This window comes from Rhinolophus hipposideros (genome assembly GCF_964194185.1).
Source record: "Rhinolophus hipposideros genome assembly, chromosome: 20".
Lineage (NCBI taxonomy): Eukaryota > Metazoa > Chordata > Mammalia > Chiroptera > Rhinolophidae > Rhinolophus > Rhinolophus hipposideros.
This window is the reverse complement of record NC_138066.1, coordinates 31134017-31155122: the sequence shown is the minus strand read 5'-3', so window position 1 is coordinate 31155122 and position 21106 is coordinate 31134017. Positions and strand designations below refer to the sequence as shown.

The 21106-nt window shown below is 38.4% G+C and overlaps 1 protein-coding gene across 13 annotated transcripts in view; it reads right to left on the bottom strand.

Moving 5' to 3' along the window:
• The window catches only part of SPAG9 (sperm associated antigen 9), a 110426-nt gene extending 89320 nt beyond the window's left edge, over nt 1-21106 (bottom strand). For 8 of the 13 annotated variants that reach the window (XM_081027863.1, XM_081027875.1, XM_081027872.1 and 5 more), the window contains exon 1: nt 20590-21073. In XM_081027863.1, coding sequence (XP_080883989.1) covers nt 20590-20892 — 303 coding nt within the window. In that variant the 5' untranslated portion in view covers nt 20893-21073. Of the gene's footprint in view, nt 1-20589 lie in introns of all 13 variants that reach the window. The other 5 variants (XM_081027873.1, XM_081027864.1, XM_081027874.1 and 2 more) reach the window with 1 other exon arrangement.

The window sequence follows — 21106 nt, the reverse complement described above, 5'->3', positions numbered from 1 at the left end:
ACGTGGAACATGACTGTGAGCACCACACTATCCCGACCTTCCAGAGGTGTTCACTGTGTCCAAACTGAATCAGGCAGATAACATAGAGGCCACACTAAACGGAAACCATCACCTGTATAGCAGGATGTTGCTGACAAAGTACGAGTCAGTTATTTCAACATTTTGCCTGGGGATATGAGCAAAGACTAAGAATAAGAAAATGTAATTATTTTTTGGCCTGTTTTGAAAATGATGCTCCCTTAGCTAAATGAACTACTATATCTGGGTAAGTAACCAGAAATTCTTATTTTAAGCTCCCGTTGTGCTATGAATAAAATATTGTTTTAAAGTGCATACGGCAGATATTTACCAAGTGACACTCAAAATGCTGTGCTACTAAACTCCTAACAAGAAACTTTACCATTAACAGGGGTAGGGTGAGGGGCTGGGGAAACGGGTGAATGTGGTCTAAGAATATAAATTTCCAGTTATCAGATGAGTAAGTTCTGGGGATGTAATATACAGCAGTATGGTGACTACAGTTAACAATACTACTGTATTGCGTATTTGAAAGTTGCTAACACGATAGATTTTAAAAGTTCTTGCCACAAACTAAAAAATTTGTAGCTACGTAAAATAGCTACAAAGTGATGGATGTGATAACTAACCTATTGTGGTGATCATTTTGCAATATATGTATCAAATCATTATACTGCACACCTTAAACTCACACAATATTATATGTCAATTATTTCTCAATAAAGCTGGGGAAAAATAACTAGCTTTACCATTATTCTGCCTATTCAGACCTCCTTTCTGACTAAAAGAAGAAACATCATATGGACACAGAACTTCATGTCTGCTCTGTTTCCTGGCGACCCAGTTTGGCTACAGAAGGGCATGAATAATCCATAACTGTTTAACAGTAACTGGTGTCTGCTTACTCTGCTACCGTTCCTTAGACCTACCTAGATGATTCAAGCTTTAGAATTTTTCACATTTTATTATGACTACTGAGGTTTTATATCTATATCACCTTAAGTAAATATGGCTGAAGAGTTTTTTGGGTTTTTTGGTCCCCCCACCCCCAGAATTATGTGAGTTCTTGGAAGGGCAGCGCTATTTATCGCCAAATGGAAATCTCTTGTTTCTGCAGCTTCCCTTCACAGGAAAGGACTGACAATAATGAAAATATTCCACAGCAAATACATAATCCCAGGCCTTTCCTTACAGCAAATTAAAACAGATAAACTTAGAGACTATGAAATGCATCTCTCTCATAAGGGTATGTTCTTTTCTTTCTTATTCTAAATGGTGGATTTTAAACTTTTTGGAATAATAAACTCCTTTGAGAATCTTATGAAAATAAATCTTTTCCCCAGGAAGGTAAATAGATGAAACACAAAACTATGCATTCAATTTCAGTGCATCTTCAAGTTCTCCCATAAATCAGGAACGATTTTCCCCTATTTACAAAAATTGTAAATGTTGAGGGTTTTTTGTCTATAATATTTTGATACTTGTCCATTTTTAAATACTGGTTTTTAATTTTGTGACTGTAACATGGGAGATCCAACTTTATTTTTTTAAAAACATCATCAGGATCATAAAGCTATTATAGAATACACTCCCAAGGTAAATGTTGATTTTTTAAAAATATAGTTTTAATAGAATTTTAATCTCTCTGCTCTTGAAAATCTCTATTTAAATGTGTATGATTATATCTTGGCTGGGAAATGCACAGCTGCCATCTACTCACTATTACACAACAAAAAAAATATTATGGTAAAGCATGTTAATAGATCATACAGAGCACTGAAAGACTAGTAAGATAAATATTTCTTAACAGTCACAGTCTTCAAAGAGTAATGAAAAACAACTGAAAATTTCTAAATTGTTCCCCAAGAAAAATATCGGTCAAAAAGGCTAGTTTGGGACCACTGTTTTGTGAAATATCCTTCATAATATAGATAACCATGGGAACAGAAGTTGCTATAGGGTAGAGTAGCTCAGGAAACAGAACATTCGTGATTAAGTACAAAAAACTTCAGAAAATGGCCTAGCTCTATATGGCACTTAGCAATAACATGAAAATAAGGAACACTGATATAAGAATTTAAGAAAAACATTGGAATAAATAATTAGAATAAAAATAGAGAAGGTGCCAAAACTGGGCTCTTAGCAGAAAAAGGTTTGGATCCCTGGTCCTAACAAGATCGCTTTCTCCTGGTTGGGGGTGGGGAAAAGAGAGAGTATAAGAGAGGTAATGAGAACTGTTTCTTTTCCTATACCTAAAAACCCTCTCATAACTATAGAGAACATAATTAGGCAACAGGTGACATGGGTTACACTAAAAAGAAAGTTCTCCAATAAGGCTTTCCACTTCTATGCTCAGAGATCCTAGGTGGGCTAATAATAGTACATGTAAGTACAGATGAACCTTATCACTAGCTTTGTAGACTACAAACATGACTGAAGCTTAAGTTTTAAAGTCTTCTTAATTTACTTCAAAGAAACATGGCTGCTTTCTACTTACACAAACTGAGATAACATCCTCATAAATACAGGAACATAGGCCACTCTATCACTTTCTAGTCAAAGAAAAAATTACCACAGTTAAATAAACCACACACCTATTTATGACTGTTCTCCAGATGTCAGCAGACGTACAGAATAAGGAGTAAGGGAGTATGAAGGTACTACAAACAAGTAATGTCATAAGATTTATTCAAATTCAATAATAGATTAAATATAAAACTAAAACTCTATCTATCCAATCCAATCCAAGCACTTCTTTCATGATAGCCATCAAAGAAACACAGTAAACAGTCAACAAAATAACATGCTAAGTTCTACAATGGAAGCAAGTATATGGGACAATAGAAACATAAGACAAATAAGTGACTAAATCTACTTTAAAAGAGAAAAGCCATTTCAGGTGACTCTGAAAGAAATAGTTTACCTAATGAAGTGAATGAAATAAAGACTTTCCAGGCAGAGGTAACAGCACATGCAAAGAAAGACCTAGAGGCATAAAGGTCATGGCATGCCGGGGAATACAATTTGGGACTGAAATTTTAGTAGTTGATGTAAAGGGCAAACCATTAGCCAAAGAATAAATTGGGAATCTGTCCTCTGATTCACAAAGGGAGTGGCAAAGATTCCATTCATCCACCCATCCTTTCAACACAACTTGAGTCCCTACTGTCCTAAGTATTCTAAGGTGCTGAGAATGTAATAGATTATAAAACAGCCTTGGTCCCTAAGTTCCATTGCTTGAAATTTAGCAGAAGTAAACAGAATTAAATATGCATGACTGAGGGGTGGCCAGTTAGCTCAGTTGGTTAGAGCGCCTTGCTCAGAGCACCCTGCTCTTAACACCAAGGTTGTCGGTTCGATCCCCACATGGGCCACTGTGAGCTTCGCCCTCCACAACTACATTGAAACAATGACTTGACTTGGAGCTGATGGGTCCTGAAAAAACACACTTAAAATAAATTTCATAAAGTTTAAAAAAATGCATGACTGACAAAAGATGGATTTGCGAAGATCTTAATTCACCAGTCACCTAATTTGAGATTAATGCTGATAAGGGATGACTGGCACTTCTATTATTGCCTAAGTGACACCGACATGGGATAACAGCACAACCTTGGTTTACAACTCAGTCGCAGGCTTGTATATGACATGATTCTTGCAAGATGTTCTAAAATGAGTTAGCATTTCAAACTCTGAATATGAAATGACATAGTTCAAGTTCACACACAATGCAACCACAATGTAAGCATATGTGACATAAGAAATAGTACAAGATATAAGGAAAGTGTGTAATAGGGAACTAACTTGATATAAGAGACTCAGGGAAGACATTTTTGAGACATTTAAACTGAGACCTGCAAGATAAATAAAAGTTAATCAAGTAAAGAGAGGCTAAAAGAAAGCAAGGAAGTCCAGAATGGCCAAGCTTCGAGACAAGGGAGAGAGAATGGCCTGAGATGAGGCTGGAAAATAGATAAGGACCAAATCATACAGGGCCTTGCAGGATAGTGGATCATATTAAGAATGCTAAACTCCAATTACACTTTCAAAGGCTCAGTCTGTTAGGATACGGGGAATGCAATGGGGGGTGGGGGGGGGGAGCGCAGTGAGAAGGAAACATTTGAAGGAAGAGCAAAGGTTACCACAGCAGTTCGAATGAGAGATGATTACGAGCACTGGCAGTGTGGCTGGAGAGACAAGCATGAATTCAAGGTGTATTGGCGGTACCCAAACAGGATTTTGACTGAGTGCATGTCAGGGAAAAGAGAGACGCAAAGGTCAAGAAAAAGTCTAGATTTCTGGTTTGACCAATGGTGCAGATGGTGGTATAGCTTATCTAGGATAAACAGATGGGGGGAGGTATGGGTAATATAATAGATTTTTAATATCAAGTGGGCTATCTGTCAGATATTCAAGTATACATGTGGAATATTTATTTGTAAATAATGCATCTCATTATTTGGAGTGTAACTGATGCAAATCACCTGAAGGTTAGCAATGTGGATCAAAGTCCTTAAAGAATGTACAAAAAGTGTTATTTATTTAAAAAGTGGTCCTTTTTTCATACATTCTTTAAAGGGTTTGATATAAACATTATACAGTATGAGCCTACTTTTATAAACTTGAAGAATAAATAGATAGGCAAACGAAAAGGTTTGGAGGCATATATTAAAATGCAAGTAATGGTTGTTTAGCAGTGGTGGGATCTGAAGTGATTTTATCTTTTTAAAATAGCCTTATCCTTAAGTAGTCTGAAATTGCTGTTGTTTTTTAAAAAATAAACATGCATTATTTACATATTTTAAAATAATAAAGGAAAGGGGGAAATACAAACTGCAGACCTACACCTCTTCAATGGTGGCCTCAGAGCTAAACATCTGACCTAAAATGATTATTACGCATTTTAATCATTAAAATGATTAGGCATTACAATCAGAATCAATTTCTGAAATGGTATATTGAAGAAGAGGGAAATCAATGCGAAGGGATAATTCTATTTTAATTATATACGGTTCATGCTATCTACCATGACACTGCATACAAGAGTGATGTGTTTTAGGAATAATACACAAAATAGATTCATTTTACACACTTCATTTTTTCCCTTTATTTTAAAGGTATTTACAATAGTTCTCCATACAAGTAGGTTTCCTTTTATTACTATAATGTGCATATAACACAGTATTTTTATGCAACGTAAATAAGATTTGAAGCTTTGCCCTGACCAGAGACATTTTGAAGAGAAAAAAAAAGTAAATGAATGCTCACAAGAAGCCTATGAACATTCATAATTGATTTAACATGACTTAACTTCTTGTCAGTGGCTTAACTTTATAAAGTTGGTCACTCTCTGTAACATTTGACAAATGATAAGGTTGGGGAAGTATCAAAATCAAGGTGGGAGAGGGGCAATTTTTCAAATTATGAACAGTCCTTCCTCTGGAAAATTCCAGTTATTCCCACCACCTCCCCAGCACAGGAGTTTGTCAGCTCCCTCTGGTATGTTGCTGAAGGCGTACATCTCCCCCCGCCCCCACCCTACCTTCTCTCTCTCTCTTTCTCTCTCTCTCTCTCTTGCACACACACACACACACACACACATTTTTTTTAAAAAAGTACTGGACAGGGGGTACTTTTGAATGGGCTTTTTAGCATGTATGATAAATACTTTCACTAGATATCCCTTTTCCCTCTCAATAACTAATTGGCCAGCAACAACATTGATGTAACTTCGGATGGAACTCTCCTGGGAGCAACCTGACACTGTGTTGTTTTTTTTAAAAAAAAGGTTTAGACAATACAGACTTATGTCAGGATCTAAAAAGAATAAGCTTTGTGATGAAGCAAAATGGTTTCAAGTCCAGATGGCGTATAGGAGCTGTTTTGCCTCGCTGTTCTGGAGGAAAACAAATGAATACTTTGAACAGGCAAGCTCCTGAAGCTTAAAAACAAAACAAAACAAAAAAACCCTAGAAGTTGTTGCTTATCGGAATAAAGATGCAAGACAAAAAATAAGGAAAAAGGCCCTTTAAAATAGTAACTTTAACTACAGTAGTTGTCTAAAAAATAATTGACACAATAAAAGGCTCACTTATTGCTAAGTATCCACCAAGATATTATACTGTCCTCATTTACTCTAGAATGGGGGAAGAAAAATATTTCCATTAAATTAAACAATTATTGTTAAATTCGGTTAAATCTAATAATTTTTCAATGTAGTATCTTTTTAAAATAAAAGGATAGACCATCTTAAACAATGCCAGAAGCATTTGGTTTCTTTCCCCTCCAAATCCAAAACATGGAAACTTTTTCTAATACAAATGCTTGTTTCTTCAAAAGTAAATAACAAGGGGGGGGAAAAAGAAAAGAAGAACTGTTACAGATTAAGAGAAAGTTAAACATATTAGACCAAGTGTAAATATGTGGGCCATCTTGTTTTGATCCTGATTGAAACAACCAACCAACTATAAAACTACATTTATGAGACAATTAGGGAAATGTGAACACTGTTTAAATGTTAGTAAAGAATAATCATCTATAACTTTTAGGTGTGTGTTTTTTTTAACTCCATCTTTTAGAGATATACTTATATGTAGTCTTTGATCTACTTTAAAATTATGATGCAAATGCTGACGGGAATCAGTAAGGACAGATGGAAAAATATTGGCTTGATGTTGATAACTGTTAAAGCTGAGTGATGGGTACACAGAAGTACATTATACTGTTCTCTCTATTTTAACACTTGGATAGTTCCAAAATAAAAAGCTAATAAATACTTGGAATATAATTTATTAGTGGCATTTAATATTACAAAATTTTATAGTAAGAGTTTCTTATCATTAAATATCAAATGAAGTGCGGCTGGTTGGCTCAGTTGGTTGGAGCGTGTGCACTTAACAACAGGGTTGCCAGTTCGATTCCCACATGGGCCAGTGAGCTGAGCCATCCACAACTAGATTGAAGACAACAACTTGAGCTAAGCTGCCACTGGGCGACCAGATGGCTCAGTTGGTTAGAGAGCGTGCTCTTGACAACAAGGTTGCCCATTCGATTTCTGCATGGGATGTTGGGCTGCGCCCCCTGCAACTAGATTGAAAACGGCGACTGGACTTGGAGCTGAGCTGCGTCCTCCACAACTAGGTTGAAGGACAATGACTTGACTTGGAGCTTGTGGGCCCTGGAAAAAACACACTGTTATCCAATAAAATTTTTTTTAAAATAATAATAATTTAAAAACAATCAAATTAATATGCACAAAGGGGCATGTATAAGGATATTCATTGAAAGTACGACAGTTTAAAACTGGAAGATGACTTAAATGTCCATCAACAGACAATAGATAAGTAAATATGATAGATCCATATTATGAAAACTATGTAATTGGTTAGGGAATTGGGATGAGGGTGGGCCTAAGAAGAGGGGGGATGAATGGAAGTCTAAAAACACTAGTTAGGACTATCCCTAGTAGGTCCCCAGCGCCATCCCAGAGCACCCAGGTGGCCCGCCTTGCCCATCCACACAGAAGATAGGAAGTTTGCTTCCTGAAGAAATTCAGTAAGAGAAATTCTAGAGTAGGGGATATCGGGCACAGCCAGGTGCCAAAGAAATGAGAGGAATGAAGTAAAATCTATACACCAAACAATAATATTGACAACCCCCTTTCCCTTCCTGCCCACTCAGATTCCCATGATAACTACTTATCTACCACCCCACTACCCCCCATCACCAATAAGATTACCTTTCTTTGGAAAAACTATTATGTCTCTGAGAAAAAGACATGGGGTACTGAAATCTGGGTTCCCAATAGGCAATAAACTGCATCCAAGCACACAAAGCTTCTAGCCCTTCTTTTTCAGTTCCTCACTCTTAAAGCATGAAGGGATAATTAAGGGTCATCAAGTACTTGAAGCTCCAACCTGAAAGAGAGAGACCCAAACTATATTTAAAAAAATAAAAAGGACTCCGAGGAAATACACAAAGCAGCGAACAAATGAAAACTATAATTTATATACTCAAGAGACCGAAGGAAAGTCATCGCATCCATGAAACCAGAACAGTATGCTATTTTTAAAAAGAGGGATGGGGGAAGAGTAAGAACAAGAAAGAACTCTGGGAAAATTATAAAAATATGAAAAAAAACTGAAGAATCTAGCACTTAATCCTGTCTTTCTTATAAAAACTATACCTTGAGGTAACCAAACAGTTGATGAGGGGAAAGTTTTCCTTTATAAGAAAATTTAGCTAATAAATGCTGAAAGATTGAGTTAGAATGGACCATTTCCCAATCCTTAATGAAATAACAGGGACTATCCAGTCACCATTCAGCCTTTCCTGCTTGTTTCATAAATGCTTTTGAAGACAGGATCCAAACAAAATCCATGTGTTGCATTTGGATGATATATCTCTTAGATCTCATTAAAATGAGATTTCCCCTTTTCACTCAATGATCTTATTATCAGCTATTGATGATCATAATACTTAAAACCATTATAAAATATAATTTAGATCTAGTCAGAAATAGGTTGTTGCCAGTTATGAGTACATGAAACTGAACAGGCAATGCATAGAAAAGGAAAGTAGAATCATCAAGAAAATATGCTCAACCATACCAGTGATCTGAGAAAAGGAAATTAAAACAAGAAGTGGTTTCACACACATCAGATTGGCAATAAAAAACAAAGTCTGATAGTGTCAAGTGTTGGCAAAGATACAGGGAAATAACTCTTATACACTATTGGTATATACATATGCCTTTTAAAGGATTAATTGTATACTACTCAAACTTAACTTGAGTTATAAAATTAGACTTCCGTCTTGTCAAAAGTAAGTATTTCCAGATGTTAAAAAACAAAGCAAAACAAAAAATCAAAAAACCACCTGTACCTAAAAATATATCTGAACAGCACTGGCACATCTGACTAGTTATAGAAAAGGCATTTGCCAAAATTCAATATACCTTCATAATAAAAACACTCTACATGTAGGAATAGACGGGAACTCCCTCAACCTGATGAAAAGCATCCACAAAAACCCCACAACTAACATCATACTTAATGGTTAAAGACTGAATACTTTCCCCCCAAAATCAGGTACAAGACAAAAATTTCACTCTTGCTAGTTCTCTTCAGTATTCTACTAGAGGTTCTAGTCAAGGCAATTAGGCAAGAAAAATAAAAGACATCCAGATTGGAAAGAAAGAAGTAAAACTACCTTCATTTGCTGAACTCATGATATTGTCTATTAAAAATTTTAAGGAACACACACACACACACACACACACACACCCTATTAGAAATAATGAGTTCAGCAAAGTTGCAGGCTACAAGATCAATACACAAAATCAAGTCTATTTCTAAACAACTTGTAATGAACAATCAAAAATGAAATTAAGAGACAGACGGGTGGCTCAGCTGGTTAGAGCGCGAACTTTAGGCAATGGGGCTGCTGGTTCGATTCCCACATGGGCCAGTGAGCTGCGCCCTCCACAACTAGAATGAAGTCAATGAACTGCTGCTCAGCTCCCAGGTGGCCAGAAGGCTCAGTTGATGGAGCATGGGCTGTCAACCATAAGGTTGCTGGTTCAACTTCTCAACTCCCGCAAGGGATGGTGGGCTGTGCCCCCTGCAACTAACAATGGTGACTGGACCTGGAGCTGAGCTGCACCCTCCACAACTAGGACTGAAAGGACAACAACCTGACTTGGAAAAATCCCACAAGCACACACTGTTCCCCAATAAAGTCCTGTTCCTCTTCTCCAATAAAAAACCTTAAAAAAAAAAAATAAAATTAAGAAAACAATTCAATTTACAATAGCATCAAAAAGAACAAAAGTTAGAAATACAACTTGTACTGACAACCACGAAACACTGTTGAAAAAAATTAAAGATCTAAATAAATGGAAAGACATCCCATGTTCATGGATAGAAACTTAATATCACTAAAATGGCAATACTCCCTAAACTGACCTACAAATTCAACAAAATACTTGTGAAAATCCCAGCTAGCTTCTTTGCAAAAACTGACAAGCCAATCCTAACATTCATGTAGAAATTTGAGGAACCCAGAATAACCACAGCAATCTTGAAATGAAGAACAAATCTGGAGGACATACTTCTCCATTTCAAAACTTATTACAAAACTACAGTAATCACAATAGGTTGGTACTGGCATAGGAGAGACATATAGATAAATGGAATGGAATTGAGAATCCAGAAATAAATCCTCACATTTATTTTCAACAAAGATGCCAAGACAATTCAATGGGGAAAGAACAGTCTCATCAACAAATGCCGGGACAACCAGATTATCCATATGCAAAGAATTTAATTTGAACTCCATACATAAAAAATAATAACTCCGAATGGATCAAACACAAATATAAGAACTAAAAGCATAACTATTAGAAGAAAACAGCTGTTTTTGTGACCTCGAGCTAGGTAATGGTTTCTTATACATTCTTCAAGAGCACAGGCAATCAAGGAAAAAGATAAACTGGACTTCATCAAAATTAAAAACCTTTATGCTTCAAAGGACATCATCAAGAAGAGGTTGTAAAAAGACGATCTACAGAATGAGTGAAAATATTAGAAAATCATATATCTGATAAGAGATTTATATATACTACATAAAATGGAATATTATTCAGCCTTAAAAAGGAATGGAATTATGGTACATGCTGTAAAATGGATGAGCCCTAAAAACATGCTAAGTGAGATAAGTCAGGCACAAAAGGGCATATATTATATGATCCCACATATGAAGTACCTAGAATAGTCCAATTCATAGGGACAGAAAATAGAAAGGTGGTTTCCAGGGGCTAGGAGAAAGGGAAAATTGGACTTATTGTTTCATGGGTATAGAGTTTCAGTTTGTGATGATAAAAATATTCTGGGGGGTTGGCTGGTTAGCTCAGTTGGTTAAAGCGCAGTGCTCTTAACAACAAGGTTGCGGGTTCGATCCCCACATGGGCCACTGTGAGCTGCACCCTCCACAACTACATTGAAACAACTACTTGACTTGGAGCTGATGAGTCCTGGAAAAACACAGTTAAATAAATGAAAACTGAAGAAAAAAAAAGGTTCTGGGGATGGAGAGTGGTGATGGCTGCACAACAATGTAAATATACTTAATACCATTGAATTGTACACTTAAAAAATTGTTAAAATGGTGAGTTTTATGTTATGTGTATTTAACCACAATAAAAAATATTTAAGGAAAAAATATGGTGGCAACTATATAAAGTCAAATTGTCACAGAAAAAACATCAAGTTGGTCTTTTTTTTTTAATGCAGTCTGTTGGGGGAATGAAAATTTTCAAAGTCAACAATATTTAATACTATTAGTTGACTAATATTACTAACAATCATAACCATACTTTTCATACTTTCATAACCATACTTTTAAGAAAACACTGAAGCACCAAAACATTTTTATCATCTGTTTTAATGAAAAATTCTTCTAAAATTTCATATATATATATATTTCCCTCCTCAAAATGGAATATAATATATTAGAAAAAATGTAACCTTTTGTTGGTAAGAATCATCACTCTGAATTACTGTGAATCATGATTATAAATCATACTGCATTATAGTGTGTGACCCCTTCAAGATCAAAATCTTAATTTGACAACACCATCCTTCACTTTCTGACCTGTGATTACCTAGTCAATCTCAATTCTTGCCATTCCCCTGTGTGGCAGAAGTGCTAGTATATTTTATTTAAAAAATATATGGAAAACTAATATAACATTTACTACTTAAATATATCAAAAATAAATATCATGTTTCTGTAGTTTTCTGAATAGGTCATATACTTTCAAACCTCTCATACTTTGGCTCTGTAACACATAACCCACCCTGTCTCTGTGAAGCCATCTCTCAGTTGAATTAGGCTTTTAGCACCTTGTACATACTGTGTTTCCCCAAAAATAAGACCTAGCTGGACAATCAGCTCTAATGCACCTTTTGGAGCAAAAATTAATATAAGACCGGTATTATATATATTATATATATTATATTATACATATTATAATTATATTATTAGACATGGTCTTATTTTACTATAAGACCAGGTCTTATATTAAATTTTGCTCCAAAAGACTCAGAACTGATTGTCTGGCTAGGTCTTATTTTCGGGGAAACGGGCTGGAGTACTTGTTTAAAATGCTTACCTAAGGCTGCCCTAGTCATTTACATTAGATTATGAGCTCCTTAAGGGTAGGACCCTGGACTATTCATTCTTGAACCCCCACTCTGGGCACAGTGTTTAATTAACATCTGTCTTATAAGTGGTATGAGATGGCTAAGTAGGTAGGTAGATAGACATCAGACATACAGATAACATTTAGTACATATTAACCAAATGCCTGGAACTTTGAAAAGCTCATTTTTCTTGTATAATCCTCACAAATTCCTGTGAGGTTGTTATTATTATCCCTATTTACAGATTAAGAAACTGAGGCCTGGTATTAAGAAAACTGCCCATAATTATACAGCTAGGAGGTAATAAAGTCAGGATTTGAACTAAGGCAATCTGACCCTAATGCTCTTGCCTATGGCCACTGTAAGATACTGGTTTTTGTAATTTTCAGTATCCTGCTTCTGAGACACCTGCCATTTGTTATATATAAGTACTTATCTCTAATAGATACCCTTTTAATTTTGCTGTTTATAACCTGCTGAGAGCTGAGAAACTATTTTATTTAAAATAAGGGTAAAGAAGTACTTTGCCTTTAAATGTTTTTTCAATAGGGCAAGATCAGGAACTTTACTGCACAGTTTGAGATATTCATTTTAGCTATTCAGAAATCTTTGTTCACTTCCTGGCCCTCAGGTTGGTTAGAGATGATTAAAACTGACTAAATTAATTCCTATCTCAGCATAAAAGTATTCTTTAAAGAGTTAAAATTAAACAGAGCCATAAATCAGTGGGTAATTTCTGTCAAATATTTCCCAAATCACATCAAACAAGTTCAAGTAGACTATTTTCATAGTAGACAAACAACACTCTTTTTAAAAAGTTACCTTTCTGGTTTTACAAAAGCCTGTTTGATTCCACACTTCTGTGCAACCTGTTTAACTTTTTAAAAGGTATTTGTTTTTGAATAGGTAGCAGTAACAAAAAAAATGAGGTTAGGATAACAGGGAACAAAGAAAATTCAAATTAAGGATTTGATAATTAAAATTAGACAATTAAAATAATTATTTATACCATAATAGCCTAGGCAGAGGCTTTTAACTAATATATCTCTCAACATTCAAAAAATAAATGTTTACTATTCTTCAGAATGAGTGTTTCTTCAAATGCTGTTTTTAAGTAACCATTCTATTTGTTACTGTAGGGTATTACTGCTGTATCAGAAGATTCTAAGCAAATAGTTAAAATTAAGTTTTCGCAGGCCGAGTAGCTCAGGTGGTTGGAGCTCTGTGTTCTGAACGCCAAGGTCGCTGGTTCGATCCCCACATGGGCCAGTTAGTTGCACTCTCTACAGCCAAGATTGTGAACAACAGCTATCCCTGGAGCTGGGCTGCCCTGGGCTGCCAGGAGTGGCCAGCGGCCACTGGCCAACATGAGTGGAGAGCCCACCGACTGCCTCAGCTGGGGGGGTTCCCAAAGCTCATAATACCAGCACGTGCCAGGAAGCTGTGTCCTATACAACTAGACTGAGAAACAACGGCTTGAACTGGAGTGGTGGGGAGGCAGAAGAAGGGGGGAAAAAACTTAACTTGGAGTATTAGATATTAGAAAATCTTCTGAAATGTAATATTGTGTTTGAGGTAGAATGCACTCATTTTTTGAGATAAGTACTTTAAGTACTGATAGATGAAGTGTCATTACATCTCCAATTTACTTTGAAACAGTTTAGTAATTTAAAAATATGTATATTTGAGGTCTGACAATTAAGTTTGCAAACTTATTGCAATAACGTTGCTAACCTTTTTTGATATCAGAGGGATTATGCATTATGAATTTGTACCAACTGGACAAACAGTTAACCAAGTTTACTATCTGGAAGTGCTGAAAAGGCTGCGTGAAAAAGTTAGATGACCTGAACTTTTTGCCAACAATTCATGCTCTTGCATCACGACAATGCACCAGCTCACACGGCACTGTCTGTGAGGGAGTTTTTAGCCAGGAAACAAATAACTCTATTGAAACACCCTCCCTACTCACCTGACTGACCCCCAATGACTTCTTTCTTTACCTGAAAATAAAGGAAATATTGAAAGGAAGTCATTTTGATGACATTCAGGACATCAAGGGTAATACGACGACAGCTCTGATGGCCATTCCAGAAAAAGAGTTCCAAAATTGCTTTGACGGGTGGACTAGGCGCTGGTGTCAGCGCATAGCTTCCCAAGGGGAGTACTTCAAAGGTGACCATAGTGATATTCAGCAATGAGGTATGTAGCACTTTTTCTAGGATGAGTTCGCGAACTTAACTGTCCTACCTCATGTTGTGCGCAGCTTGTATGCATATTTATATACACACATACACATATACATACACATACACGTATGTAGGTAGATAAATAAAACTACTACTGGAATCTAGGTAATGGATGTACAGATGATCAGTGTACTTTTAATTTTTCTGTATGTTTAAAATTTTTCCTAATAAAATGCTGGGGGGGCGGGGAATTTTCAAAATATCAGCTTTCTGAATAGAGACTTTACATATATTATTGAACTAGGTTTATGTTGATATTTTTAAACTCAACCTATTAATTTATTTACGTAACAGCCATATTCATTATGAGTACTGAGCACAGCAAAAAAGGTGTTTTTAAAATATCGCAGGCATTAGTCAACGGAACAAAAGAACACATATTTGGCTAGATTCTAACACTACTTTTCCTGGGAATCAGTGGTTTCAGATGATTTAAGTATGTAGTATGTAGTTAAAGGAAAGCTAAGAAGTCCAAGAAATGGGCGGACGGGTGGCTCAGTTGGTTAGAGCGTGAGCTCTGGGCAATGGGGCTGCCGGTTTGACACCCACATGGGCCAGCAAGCTGTGCCCTCCGCTCCTAGAATGAAGTTAATGAACTGCCACTCAGCTCCCAGATGGCCAGATGGCTGAGCTGGTTGGAGTGTGGGCTCTCAAACACAAGATTGCCGGTTCGATTCCTCGACTCCCGCAAGGGATGGTGGGCTGCGCCCCATGCAACTAACAACAACGATTGGACCTAGAGCTGAGCTGCACCCTCCACAACTAAGACTGAAAGGATAACAACTTGACTTGGGAAAGTCCCAGAAGTACACATTGTTTCCCAATAAAGTCTTGTTCCCCTTCCCCAATAAAATTTAAAAAAAAAATCAAAGAAACAAATCAAACTTAGGCAAGAAGTGGATCAGTGATCTGTGGCACATGCCACAGCAATACAATGAGTTGTCCTTATTCTACTACTTTATCCTCTCATTAACGGTACCTGATCCAATTTAGGTATTGTCCTTATTCTATCCACTTTGCTATTCTGTTTTGTAAGATTAAGTAAAAATGTGAACGTCACTAAAGCAAGGACATATAATTGTGTCTCACTTAGATACCTATATTCAGAAATCTCTGAAGGAAAAGAAAGGGTAAGAACTGTCTTAAGAGCTAACAATGGTTAACCGGTTACCGTTTCAAAAAGCAACAACCCTACAGCCGCCACCACCACAACCACATACACACACACACTACCCTAGAGAACAAACAGATTGTTCATTTCAGGGAGTGTCTGGAAGTAGGAACGGACTAGAGGCAAGGACATAGCTACTCTGGTTAGGGCCAGTGTGTAGTGTATTCAAATGGTTCAGCAAGAAAAAAAATGGTAGTTTTTTATATTTAAATATAAAAATGTGTTTTTTTAAAAGTGTTTTTAAATGTATCAGTTTTGTGTACAAAATAATTTAGGTAATATAAAGATCAATGAAGCACTAAAATATATTTTGATTATTCTAAAACAGGTTTGAATGAATAAATTAAGACATAACACTCCCAAAAGCTGCTGACTCTTTCTTGCTCTAACTGAACCAACAGAGAAATTAAGTCAGCATCTGAGTCAATTCTTGGACCAAAAATGTTTAGCTCCCTGAAGACACCACAAGATACTGGTTTCAAAAACCACTAAACAGGTACCCCCCAGAGGGACTTCACTTTGAAAAGGAGTTTAAAAGCTTTAAAAAGTAACACGTATGCTCAAACGTGTAAGATGTCAAATGGTAACACCCCATGGACCAGCAACTTACTCTCCTGTACTGACAGATCACCTGTGCATATAACTAAACTACCCTTCTTCCCCTGCTGCTCCACTTTAGTGAAATAAAACCTACATGACAGCAAAGTTCAACTCCTTAGGACACCAGAGCTAATAGAATTAAGGCTAAAAATCTGAAGAAACTTCACAATTACTAATGTAAGTAACTGTGCTAAAAGGCAAGAATAAACAATGTTGAAGCAAAAGTAGAATTCTGGCTTTTTAACTTCCGAGGTCCTCAATAATCAACATTAACAAATTAAAACTGTAAGTATGCAAAATTACTCTTCACTCCTGACACACGATTAAAAAGTCACAAAACAGAAAAGATTCAAACTTCCATTTTCATTTATTTATTTATTTATTTAAATTTTTATTGGGGAACATTAGGGAACAGTGTGTTTTTCCAGGACCCATCAGATCCAAGTCAAGTCGTTGGTTTCCATCTAGTCATGGAGGACACAGCTCACTGGCCCATGTGGGAATAGATTCGGTGACCCTGGCGTTATGCGTACTGCACTCTAACCACTAAGCCAACAGGCCGCCCCTCCCTTTTCATTTATTAAAGAGATGACCTTAACTATCATTGTAAATTATTTTGCAAACAAATTAAAGTAACTTCAACAGTTTTAATTAAAATATTTTTTTTAATTAAAATATTTTTATGAATGAATGAGAACTACCATGTTTTCCTGAAAATAAGACCTAGCCGGCCAATCAGCTCCAATGCGTCTTTTGGAGCAAAAATTAATGTAAGACTCAGAGCTCCAAAAGACGCATTAGAGCTGATTGGTCGGCTAGGTCTTATTTTCGGGGAAACATGATATAACATCAATAAAAAGAACCCTGAATATCAATGCCTGATCTCCTGCCCACGAATTTTATACTCCGGTTTTCATACACTTCCAAAGAAAACCACTTGATTAAAGTCTTGATGTAAATCATCAATTTTGTTACAGCTTTAAGTGCTGATTCATTGGAGAAAAGATAATTACAAAATTCTCATAGTGTCTCTCACCTGTGCATTTAATCACCCCAATTTTTTTAGGCAAAAAACCACAGAAAAGTAGTCACAAAATCACAATCATACCAGTAACATCTTCCCAGCAAAGATATTTTCTTTTCAGCCCATTCTCTTTATCTATGCTTCCATCAAGCAAGGAGGGAAGGAAGGGAGGATGAAGAGGGTGAGTCTTCATGTTACTTACAATCTTCCTTTACCCAATCATACAAAATAAACTCTCACTTTGAAAATAATGGTTATAATCACAGGATGTGGAGTACAGCATAGGGAATAGAGTCAATGGAATTGTAACAGCTATATACAATGTCAGAGGGGTAGTAGATTGGGGGAGGGAGGTGATCACTTTGTGAGGGGTGTAGATGTCTAACTAGCACATTGTTTTGTACACCTGAAACTAATTAAAAATAAAAAAGAATAAAAAAGAAAGAAAAGAATGATGATAAGAAAAAAGGTCCACAATCACCTGGAACTAAATGCCTAAAAAAAAGTTATTTAACTCATGTGCCTACTTATCAGAGAAATTTTCTTTTCTTTTTAATTATTCAAAGGAAAGCACATCTATTTTAAAAGAATGAAAACCTGCACAAACAAAAATATGAAAAACACTAACATATTCTTCCCATGAAGAACCTCTTTCTCCAGATCATTTTCTATGTAGATTTTTGTTTTTAAAAATCACTGATTTACCAATAAATTGTTCATAGATTCGCAGAGCTTACTCTGGATAGAGTAGACAGGCATGGTCTAGATGAAGAAGTTAAATTTAAGCTAAGCCCACACGAGGATTTATCCATGGTGAACCTCTGAGGGAAAAGCATTCTAGGCCAAGGGAACAGCACAGGCGAAAGCATCAGATAGGACATGGTTAAGGAATGAAAAGACATCGACTGGAGCAGAGAGCCCAAAGGGGAAAGTGGTGAGCAATGTGATGATAGGGTTTCTGAATTTTTGAAATGGGTCACAAAAATCAGCCTTCCTTTAGGTTGTTTTTGAAGACTTACAAAAAGAGGTTAATACCACACTCAAAAAATTCAAATAAAGGCAAAGAAAAAGAAAGAACTTATTCAAATTCAGTAATATCGTTATAATAAAGATTAAACATCTGGTTCCTTGCTGAGAATTCCTGCAAGCAAGAGATAGCCCTTCACACCTCTTAAAACATTCTCACCATTTACATATCCTCCTAAATTTCCACAAAGGTGTTTAGAATTTACTTTACAGTTTCTAGTGATGGACAATTTCCATGCTTTTAAATACTTCTGCTGTAAATACCCTGAGGCACTTTTGCTATAATAGCAGACTCTTAGTCTCCATATTAAAGGCCACAAACAAAGCACTCACAGAAAATTAAACACAGAATTCCCTTCCGCATATTGACTTAAAAGAGACTGAATTTCTGGGTAGAGGGTAATACTGGATTTATGATCTTACATGAAGACTGATAACCAGGTGGTTTTATGTTTGTGGTCTGGGAGTTGGTACATCCAGCATTACATCAGTGTTCTCTATTCTCAGGTCACGGCCCTTTGCCCGAAGGTTTCATATAGAGAATTTATAGATGTGTTTGGAAAAGTATAAATTACAAGAAAGTCACTGGATAACCTATTTTTAAAGTCATTTGCTTAAGACATTAATATGCAATCCAGAGCCTAGCAGTTAGTTTTATTTTCTGATTCTGCAACCTGTGGCAGATGGTTTTCTTGGCACATGTGACCCTGGCATTTTGCCCTAGTTTTTGCATGGACTGACAGTTTAAGGCTGGAGGGAGCACTTCTTTTATCCGAAGTTATAGGTCATGCTGGGTGTGCTCCTCATCTGTGTATATGGGATTAATTCCCCAGTCCAATCCAAGTACATCCACACATTAGCACGGGCCTGTCTGAGCAGAAGACATGGCATGCCACCTCAGAAGTAGTAGTGACCTCTGTTCTATAAACAGTGCTAATAAACCAGTGGAAATTGTGACCCCCATCCTTGGATTTTTTTTCAACCGCTCCTTCCCTATATGCTTGGAAATATAAAGTCAATTTTGTTTGGCAACATTCCTTCCAGACAAATGGATCACAGAATCAGAACTGAAAATCGTAACTACCGTCAAGCTCAAAAAAGAAAATACACGATTTGACCTGTCACAAAGGTGTATGTGATGAAACAAAAAGCTTACATAGTGGTACTCCTTAGTGTTAGGAAACAAGCTGCTAAACCAATGTCACATGCGAAAAAACTTTGCAAGTGTTTTTGAAACATACCACGTCATTCCTTCAATGAGTTAGCTTCCTCCGATCATCCCGTAATTTAGTCAGGTATACTAGATGCTCAGGCAACAAAGATGACTAGGACGCTCCCCCTGCACCACAGAGTCCCCGAGGAATAATGCCAACACGGCCTGAAAGCGAAAATCCTTGAAAGTCCCAAAGAGTCGAAGACCTATCTCGTCAACACCAGAGCTCCAAAAGGGTCCCAGACCTCGGTGCGGGTACCGAGGTCACCGCCGCGGTGCCAGCCCGCCAGGCGCACCTGGAAATTACCGTCGGAAACGGGCTGCCAACAAGTCACCTACACCTCCTCGCCCCCGCCCCCGCCCCCGCCCTTCCTCCCGAGGAACAAAACAGGACATTTAAAGGGAACTGTCCAAGGTTACCTACCACCTGACCTGGAGGAATGCTTCGGCGTGGGATCCCAATAAAACAAAACTGGGCACTCTATCCTTGCCGAGTATTTGCCCTGCAACCTCTCAGTGTGGACAAAGTGTCAACCGAGGCACGGAAAACGTAACACAAAACCTCTTTCTCAACAGGGTTAAAACGTCAAGGAAAAAAAAAAATAAAATGATGGCAAGAGGGAGAGCTCTAACTTCCCGGAGCAGTAACCCCCGGGAAAGGTTCTGGAGTCAGCGGAAGTTACAGATCCAGGACAGAAGGGTTTAAAGGCACCCCCGTGCCCAGGGTGAAAGTTGGAACCGCCATCTGAGGCTCTTAGGGTGCTGGGAAACTTCCCTAAACTACAAAGGGCCACCATACACTCTCACATCTCTGCCGCCAGCCAACCCCAGGGGCCCGAACGCCAGGCTGCGGTTCCCTCCGCGGGCCTTGCCTCCCCCAGCTCCCTCCCTTCTCCTGGACACCCACCGGCCTGCCTCGGCTCTCCACGCCGCCCGGGGCTTTCGGGACCCTCGCGGCCGCCGCTGCAGGCAGGCCCGCCCCCATCAGGCCGGACGCGGGCGCGCCTCCCCTGCCGGCCGGGCGGCGACCCCCGGCCGCCCTGGCACTCGGCCCTGACCCTCCCCTCCAGCCGGCCGGCCCTCACCTCCTCGGCGTGCTTGCGCAGCGCCTTCTCCCGCTCGTACTGGGTGATGAGCTGCTCGTTGTCGTCCCGCAGCAGCTCCAGCTCCACCTGGTGCTCCTGGTCCTGGGCGAACACCGAGTCCAGGTTCTCCAGCACGGCCACCACCAGTGGCATCAGCTCCTTGACCACCTCCTCGTCGTAGCGCCCGATCAGCCGCTCGAACTCGCGGTAGATGGAGCCGGCCAGGCCGGACACCCGCTCCGACATCACGGCCCCGGAGCCTCCGGGCTCCTCCTGGTACACTACACCGTCCTCCAGCTCCATGGTGGCGGGCAAGCGGGCGGCCCGGGGCGTCGCCGGCTGACGGGGCGGCACGGGCCCGCACGGGACGGGCCCGGCTGGGGCTGGGGCTGGAGCTGGGGCTGGGCCCTGCGGGGTGGGGGCCCGGGGCCCGAGGAGGGGAGGGGTGGGGGGAGCGCACTCAACCCAACGGCCGCTGCACCAACTGCCTGGGCGGCCCGGCCGTGCGCGGCACACG